Source organism: Alosa pseudoharengus, unplaced genomic scaffold (assembly GCF_046254945.1).
Source record: "Alosa pseudoharengus isolate Yale_2024_CS ecotype anadromous, Long Island Sound unplaced genomic scaffold, YU_APseudo_1.1 YU_APseudo_1.1_scf_10, whole genome shotgun sequence".
Taxonomy (NCBI): Eukaryota; Metazoa; Chordata; class Actinopteri; order Clupeiformes; family Clupeidae; genus Alosa; species Alosa pseudoharengus.
The window spans coordinates 18,183,135-18,192,417 of record NW_027468565.1 but is presented as its reverse complement, the minus strand read 5'-3'; the positions used below and the strand labels follow the sequence as shown (position 1 = coordinate 18,192,417).

Genomic DNA, 9,283 nt, shown 5'->3' with positions numbered 1-9,283 from the left:
TATATAACATCTAGTAGGTTTTGCAAAAAAAGGTCTTTTGTCATATGGAGGATATCTGTTTTCATCACATGTTTTTTGACATGAAAAGGTCATGTAGGCTATTTTGATTTAAAAAATCGTGGAGTGGGTGTTTTGCTAACAGAGGTTTTCTGTCATGTGGTGGATATTTGTCTGTTTTGTAAAATGTCCATAAGTATTGATGCTTAATAGATTTAATATATTCATGATCTTTGTTAATACAATTTATAAAAAATTAATCCAAGACAAACATGGATTTTGTGATATAATTTTGTAGGCTATTACGTTAGTTTTAGGGTTACAGGGCCGCTAAATTATATTTAAATTAGGCTATTTAAATTATTCATAATAAATTAATAAACATTTGTAACGATCTAGCCTTGTGACACATGACCCGTGCTGAAGTTGTATGAAGTACATCCTACATCTTCGTCTGTCGTAACAAGTAGGCTACTATAATTTATGCATTTTGTCCAAATATCTAAAATCCAACCAACTTTACCGCCGTAAACCACCACAGATTCCACTCACTGAGGGGATGGGTCAGGCAGGCGGCCATCATCTGTTGACCACTTGTTCTTTTGAAACAGAATGATAACCTTTGACTCTCTTCATAATACTTACCTAATGTGCCGAAAACTAAACTAAAAGACGGCGTAATATCCACTAACAAAATGGTGAAGAATGTCCTAAACTTGACAGACTTCAACTGAAAATCCACATAGGCCTACTCCCTGCACTTGGCTGGACTGACCGAAAGGCTGTCTGCTATGGAAAGGTTGGGCACTGTTTTTAAGAGCAACACCCACCCCATTGTGTTGTTCGCTCTGGCAGGAAAGCGTTAAGGTTAATGGAATCTGTTCCACTAAGCATCATGTGAAGTAACTCCGCGACCACGCAAAGCGTGACCTTCGTACCGCGCCTTCCCAAACCCCGATTGGCTCCAGCTCTCCAGTTATTAAGGATTTCTCCCGTCATTGGATTATGAATGTGTCTACGTCAGACGCAGGCTGGCTCCGACTGGTGGACTGACAGTTGCAGGAAATATTCAATACACAAAACCACGGAATTTGACATTTCACAACCAACTTCGTGACACTCTTGTCAACAATGAAAAGTTTTAAAAATCGGCTGATGAGACATGAAGTAACAATCGATGTAAGTCTATTTTTAAGAGACGATCTAACAGAGTTCCTAACATGAATAGCCTCCTATCTCCACTAACATCTCTGGGTTATTCGAGAAAAGGGGTGGATTATGTTTATTAGACATGCCGAAAGATGTATTAGCCTGGTTGTTTGTGAAACTAATAGGATAGGAGAGATCATTGTTTTTTTCTTTCTTTCGTTTTCTTCGAGACCGTAGCGGGCACTTTACTTTTAGCCTATTTGACAGGCATGCTTTTAAAATTCAAAACTCGTCCGGGTCAGTTTCTGCCTAACCGCACAGAGCGAAATAGTGTTTATCTGAAATTAAGTTGGCGCTCTTGGAACACTTTTCTGGAAGGCATGACCGTAGATCATTTCAAATGTGTCAGTGCCCAGTCCTAAAAAGAGAATTAATAGCCTTATGATTAAGTGGTCACCGCGGGGACCATGACTTTATTTTGTAAATTTAAACGTTCATTTTTTATACAGTTCTGAAAAAAAAAAACGTTTTGTCTGACAGTTTTCTGCCTCGCGATAGGCTTTTCCTTCCTTGAATCTGGCGAAAACCATTTTTACTGGCATGAGACCAGCCACAATATGAGATTCCTTCTTATTGAGCAGGATCAGTTCTGCTTTATTCTGATGTGGGACTGGCTCTAGAAAGAAAAATCACTGTAGTAGCCTAGGTTGCTGAGGAATTAGTCAGCAGGTACACTTTAAGATACAGCCTAATGCCAATAGTGAATGTGCATTTTAATTGAGGACAACAACTCCCTAATGAAAGGAGCTGTAGCTTCTGGCAGTGCTGCTAGGCCTATGGTTCCTTCCTCACTAAGCATATGGAAAAGAACAGGACACCACAGCGAGCGAGGGGAGAAACATTCCAGATTTCTGACATCATGTGAGAACTGGGATTAGCCTGCTAAACTCCGCAATCCTGACATTGTCCCAGTTATCATGCTACACTAGCTAGCCATGCCGGATAAATAAATACAGGCCTGCGGTGCAGCGCAGGGCAAAGTGACGTTTAGCGTCTGCAGACCTGGGAGCCATTAAAATATGTACCAACCCCCCTATTGATGATTTGTGTCAACACCAAACAGACGCAAACCAGACATGAAACCAGTTCAACCTGTCTGTCGAACCAGAATAGGCTAAAACCACTGGAGAGAGAGTAAGAGGTTGCTGTGGGGTCAGATCTACAGTAGGTGTTAACTGAGATTTGTACTGAGACTCAGAATTGCATTTTCACGTGTCATTGTGAAGTTATGAAGAGGTATTTCTGCATGTGCGTGGTTCACAAAAGCTTGACTATATCTGCCAGAGAATGCAATAGTAATTTGACCATAACAAACCAAACACGGGATAGATTAAAATGGGGGTGCTGGACTTAGTCCATGAGCCAACCAATAAACTTTGGACTTATAAAAACAAATGTATCATAGCATGTGATGGGAAGAGTTTGTTCTGTAAGTAAGACCCCCCCCAGGGTCGCCAGGGCAAACTAGCATTTTATGTTGTCCTCACAAGCATGCAAGCAGGAACAGACACACACACACACACACACACTCACACTCACTCACAAGTTGTGACTTGAAAACCCTCAGCTAAACAGGATAAGACTCTTTCACAGCCATTTGCAAGCAGGCTCTGTCTGTGCAGTCACACAGGTTGGCCTTAGAATCACATTATCACAGCAGAACACTGGAACTAAAGTGCACTAAGCTCAGCATAATCTTAAGACTCCTGATAGCAAACGTGTACAAAAAAAGGTGTTGCAGCAGGTGGTCGTCAATTAGCTCTTTCAGAGTGCTATCTCACAATGCAAGGGCTACCTTACTCTCTCTGCCTACCCCCCCCACACACACACACACACACACACCACCACCCCATCCTATCTCAGAGGTGGGTGTTTGTCGGAAACGGCGCTGGCAACATCCGTCATGCTAAATTGAAGCCTTTCCCTAAAGATAAGCACAGGGCTTCTTGGAAGTGAGCCATTGCTGTTGTTTTGGTGTCTGACTCCTGGGCCTTAATTGAAAAATGGAATTGTGGGTCTGAAAGTAATTTTCAGCTGATTGAGAAGCTGAAGTGGGATCACTTATCTAAGTAGTTTTGAATTGTGTACAGTTCTAACAATGAGGCCGAGGGCTCAGGGTAGTCAGCGTAGAAGTACGCAGTATGTGTGTGTGTATGTGTGTGTACATACTGTATGCTTGTGTGTGTATGCCTGTGTGTGTGTGACTGTGTATGCCTGTGTGTGTGTGTGTGTGCGCACATGTGTATTGTGTGTGAGTTTGTGTGTAGTACATGTGTATTGTGTGGGTGTGTATGTTGTGTGTGTGTGTGTACATGTGTATTGTGTGTGAGTGTGTATGTTGCGTGTGTGTGTACATGTGTATTGTGTGTGAGTGTGTATGTTGTGTGTGTGTGTGTGTGTACATGTGTATTGTGTGTGAGTGTGTATGTTGTGTGTGTGATGGAGGTAGTCATGACAGAAATGAAGAGGTGGACCTAGTTAGCGCAGTGCTGATGGACGGGCCTCTGCCACGGCCTGTTCTTGTGTTCTTAACGGCCTTCCTCTTCCTGCTTTCCTGTCTGGGGCAGAACAAGGACTGGTCCAAGTATGATGAAAGACTGCTGAAAGCGGTGGAGAGTGGGGAGCTGGACAGAGTCGTCGCCACCCTCGCCAAGAAGGGCGTGGTCCCCACAAAGCTCAACCCACAGGGCCATTCAGCGTGAGTGTCTCTCACACACACACACACACACACACACACACACACACACACACTTTCCCCGTCCCCACCAAGCACAACTCACAGGGCCGTTTGGTGTGAGTGTCTGACACTAGTGGAGCCCAACACTAGTCTAACTGTGCTGTGATCTGATTATCACTAGACAGTAAGGCCAACAGGTAAGGCCAGCATCAACTGTGCTGTGATCTGATTATCACTAGACAGTAAGGCCAACAGGTAAGGCCATCAACTGACATAACTCAATCACCTCACTTAACCTCAGAGAGAGAGAGAGTGTGTGTGTGTGTGTGTGTGTGTGTGCGCTGGGGATTGAAGCGGGGGAATGGGAGGGGGGGGGGGTCCAGAGACTGTATTGATTTAAGGTTATTGGCAAACACAGAGTTATGGTCAGGTCTGGCCTGTGTGTGTTGTTGTGCAACATCACCAATCAAAGCTCCGAAGCGGCACAGGGTTATAACATATTGACTGCTTGTCTCAGCTCTGTCTTGTCTTCAGGATTCAGGACAGTAACAAAGACTGCAGTCTTAAGCAGTACCCCAAACCTAAAAGGTCTGGACTCAATACAGTTTTTCTCAGTCGCTTTGGTGCAAGAATGAAAATTCTTATAACTATTAGTTCAACCTCCACAACATTTAGTAATTTGTGCACATCATAGTAGCAATTTCTCCTTCCTCTGAACAAATTGCAAATGCTTTTAAACATGTTTCAGTTGCTTTGTCATGTCAGTCAAAATTAACTATACTTATGGATGCTGAATAGTCGTTCCCAATAAAAGTAATAGTCTTCATTTCATTGCTTGAGTCATTACATACAAAACTAGTTATCAAATTCTGTCACAATGCTGTAGAATTGCAAAGAGTACAGTAAAACTGTGAAATGTACGTCTTGTACTCACTTACTCCCCTAACTACAGCAATTTGTAACTTTACTGCAGTTTTCAAATGGCTGTACAAGTACTGTATAGTGCTGTCTTGAGCATTTTCAGGTAGTGTCACCGAGTTCTGACCTTTTTTGCATGGGAAAACACTGAGAGCAATGAAACATACAACGTAATGAAAACATGACAAAGCCATTTGACTATCTTGTTCATAAACGATGGTGTCTGACTGATGATGAGACTTCTCATTTTGATGACACTGGCAGTTTCATTGACATAAATACTTGCTTTTGAAGAATGGACTATCCATTTTGAGCAACTGAGGGGCTTTTGCAGGTTATCCACTAGGTTTTGCAGTTTGCACTAATTGTTTTGAGAAATGCACTAATTGCTGTGCAAATGTTAAAGGGACACCAGGCAACGTTTTCGTGTTAATTACTCATCTTTGTAAGTCGGTATATGGTTAAATGACTCATTACAGGGCGAATGAAGACTCTCTCGCCCGCCCCTACTGCCTGTAGGAAGAATATCCCGCTTGCAAGTTCAGTGTATCGTACCCGCTGACCGAAGCAGGATCAGTTTACATCCTGCATCCACAGCACAGAGGCAGGCTAACGAAACGCTAGCGATTGTTGCAAACATGTGTATAATGGCAGAGCCGGCAAAGAAGCAGCGAAAACCCTTGACGGAAGATGCAAAGAAAAGGAAAAGAGCTTCAGAACGAGTGAGCATCAGGCTTGCCTGGTGTCCCTTTAATAGTGATGTGAGAAAAGCACCAAGGCAACTGAGAAAAACTGTAATTGATTTTCTATTCAAAATTAAAATTTTAACTGATGCAATATGCAAATCGCAAAGGCTGCAATTAATAGTGCAGCAAGTCATGACTGCAACCTGCAACCAAATCTACCCTTGGGTACAAATAAAGTTACCTTACCTTACCTCACTTTACCTCTTACTAAATGGTTTATTATGTCACATCTATGGTTTTCACCAATAGTTCTATGGTTCTCACCAATCATCAGAATCATGGCCCATTTGGAAGCAATTATTATATTTTTATTCATTTCATTAGTAGATGGAGCAGGTTCCAGAACAGCAGCAATAATCTTATGTTCTCCTAATTGGTAATGCCTCATCATATGTTTAAAATGTACTATAAGTAATGCAGTGAATGCTGAACCAAATCGCAAATGTTCAGTTGTAATGTGGCCTGCAGTTTTAAGCAGGGTGGTGGTAGCGTAGTGTTGAAGGAGCTGGGCAGTAGACCGAGAAGTTGTGGGTTCAATTCCCGGCTTCCACTGTTGTGCCCTTGAGCAAGGTACTTAACCCCGAGTTGCTCCCTTGCAATATAATTGACATATGTAAGTCGCTTTGGATAAAAGTGTCTATATAAATAATTTTATGTCAATGTAAGTAACACCCTATACCTACAAGTTCTGGACTACAGTCTTATGTAACATTCCATACCCAAAGATTCTGGACTAGAGTCTTATGTAACAGCCTATATATAAAAGTTCTGGACTACAGTCTTATGTAACATTCCAGAACTAAAAGTTCTGGACTGCAGTCTTTTTTTTTTGTATGTTTTTTTGGGCTTTTTATGCCTTTAATGACTGCAGTCTTAAGTGACATCGTGACGCTAAACACTGCAGACTGCCACCTGGAGAAAATCTCCAAACTTCTCTGCCGCAGCTGGAGTTGTGCAGTTAGTCTCCCTGGGGACACTGATCCATTTAATTGATGTGTGGAGCGTCCTCGCCTGGCCTTGCTAATCAGACACCCAAACTCTTTAGTCTTCACTCTTTAACCACTGCCCCCTGCTCCATCCTTCTGCCCTGCTGTGTTTAATTTCCCTCAGTGCTCCACTAATCTGTAAACAACCCCAGAAGCCTGCTACTTTAAAAAACTTTGTTTCATTTCGCCTCGAAATAAAAGTGCAAATGGCCTCTGTTACGGCAGGGAGAGAGATAATAACACACACACTTACACACACACACACACACACACTAACACACACACACAGAGACACACTAACAGACACTAACACACACACCACTTCTCCCCTCCTTCTCACTTCCCACTTCTCAGAGGTGCTCTGTCAGAGCAGGTGCCCCACCAGCCCTGGCCGTCTGCCAGGCGGTTGGCATTAGGACTGCAGTCCTAGTCTCCAGGCCTATTTGCAGTCCCCTCTCCGCACGGGCAGACGCCTCCACTGAGCTGCGCTGGAACGAGTGGCAGGTGCGGACCGGAGATTGGAGTCTCAGTGTCAGCTGGATGGGAGCGGAGGTGGGAGTGTGGTGACCAGGCACTTTAAATGCATCTCCCCGCTGTGGTGACCAGGCACTGTAAGGCACCTCTCCCCCGATGCCCGCTGTCTTATCTCCCGGCTGTCACACCTATAGATCGCCCACGGCGCACAGGCCCACTGTCCTTTAGCTCTCCTCCCAACAGGGAGATTGACCACAGTGGGAAAAACCCCAAGAGTTACAGTGAGAAACAAAGGGGAAAAAAACGACTGCAAAGTCGTACTTCCACAGTGTCTAGAAACGTTCTTTCAACAGCTATTTAACTATTGAAGCAACCGTGATTCAAGTTATTGAAACAAAATTTAAACAAACGAGAAATATTTAGCCCAACAGTAAGAAAAGTAATTGTCGCCAAACACTAACAAAATTTAAACAAACGAGAAATATTTAGCCTAACAGTAAGAAAAGTAATTGTCGCCAAACACTAAACCATATTCAAAGTGTCACTGAAGTTTAGTCAGGGACATCAGTACTGTATCGTTGCGGTTTCGTATTGTATGGAGACGCTATGTAGCTGTAGGTACAAGTAGTGATTTTTTGGAACCATGGAGAGGATCAGTTTGTTTGGATGTGGTTAGCTAATGGAAGGACATTGCTTATTTATGTGTGTGAAAGGGTGTGCCAAAGGCATGCTATTAGTGTGTGTGTGAATGTCCATGAGCATGTGCATCAGTGCATGTGAAGGAAACAGATGTACAAAATGGTGTGTGGGTGTGTGCAGTGTGATTAAAGATGAGTCGGTGTGTGTGTGTGTGCCTGTGCTGGTATGTGGTTGATTGTTAGTTGTTTGTGTTTGTGTAAAGGGTTGGTCATTTGTATGTATTGTGTTTGTCCAGTCTGTGTGTGAGATGTACTGGGCGGTGGTCTCAGCGCAAAGCCCAACACCAAACCGCACATTCTGTATTGTAGTAGTGTAGTGTAACGCGCTACTACTGAAAATTTGGTAACGTAACGTAGTTCCTTTTTCATATCGGCGCAACATTACATTTCCCAGGGACAAATTTAACAGTGACACTGCTTTCTCAGCTGCACGGCAGCCTACGAGACAGAGGCTGGTAGCATGAAGTGCAATCATAGCTCCACATGGTACGTGACAGAGGCTGGTGGCAATGAAGAGCAGTCATAGCAAGCGAGACGCAGCCAACGCTAACTTCTGAGGGATGGAGGTATTCACACTTCGAACTCGTTGAAACTAAGGGGAGGAATGTGAGTGTTAGTTGTAGCCTACACTGTGCCCTGATCTTGTCCACTGCTGTTAACTCAACTGCCAGCCTATTGATTGATTTGCACTAGCTTTGCACCAAATTTCAGAGGAGCGCCTGTTTAATGAAAGAGTATAAGGCTATAAAATAAGCCCTCATATATTTTGTGTTCACCTATATGCCCAATATGTATCGAGGCTATGTTATTTGATATTGTTTCATAGGGCTTTAGCGGTGGCATTGAAGCCTATAAGCCCAATGTTTTCTTGTCAAGTGCTCTATAATAAATAGCACAAAAGAAATACCTGTTATGTCCTTCATAATAGAACTTTATGTAGGCCTACACATTTAGGAACAGATATTGGGTTCTGCCCAAAGTCAAGCAACATAAAAGTAACGTAAAAGTAACGAGTAACGTAAAAAGTTACTTTCCATAGAGGGTAACTATGTAAAGTAACAGGTTACTTTTTTGAGAAGTAACAAGTAACGAGCAAACACTACTTTTTAAAACTAACACTGCTGAAGGGACTATTTACCCATGTGCTCTTTCTGTTGAGCAATTCTGTATACTGCTAGCCTAGAAATCTAGACGCACCCTAGCGGCGGCAAATTAATTTGCTCAGCCTGTACGTCTAGTATCGAACCATAGGAATTTCTATTGGCTTAACACCGTGGATGTTCTCCAATCACAGCGCTCTATTTCGTTAGAGAGTCTTAAGGCGGGCTTAACAGGATAACGACAGTCCATTGACGGTGAACAACAAGGAAGGTGGCTATGGCGAACGAAGAGCGGTTGTTTGAATCGGCGTTGTCGTCAACTTTGGAGGAGTTGGACTTGTGCTTTTCTTTGAAAGTTGAGCAACACAATGCACTTAAGTCATTCCTTTCTAAGAAGGATGTATTTGCCGTTTTGCCGACCGGATACGGATATGATCGTAGCGCTGGCCTATTGCATGCCTAGGCAGTTTGAAAGACA

General features: G+C 43.1%; 1 protein-coding gene across 1 annotated transcript in view; it reads left to right on the top strand.

Annotated features, from left to right (window-relative positions):
- Positions 1 to 962: 962 nt before the first annotated feature.
- uacaa (uveal autoantigen with coiled-coil domains and ankyrin repeats a) overlaps positions 963 to 9,283 on the top strand; it is a 44,162-nt gene continuing 35,841 nt past the window's right edge. Inside the window, exons 1-2 of the mRNA XM_076266375.1 lie at positions 963 to 1,176; positions 3,774 to 3,904. Of these exons, the coding sequence (XP_076122490.1) occupies positions 1,129 to 1,176; positions 3,774 to 3,904 (179 nt within the window). The 5' untranslated portion in view covers positions 963 to 1,128. The remainder of the gene's footprint in view (positions 1,177 to 3,773; positions 3,905 to 9,283) is intronic.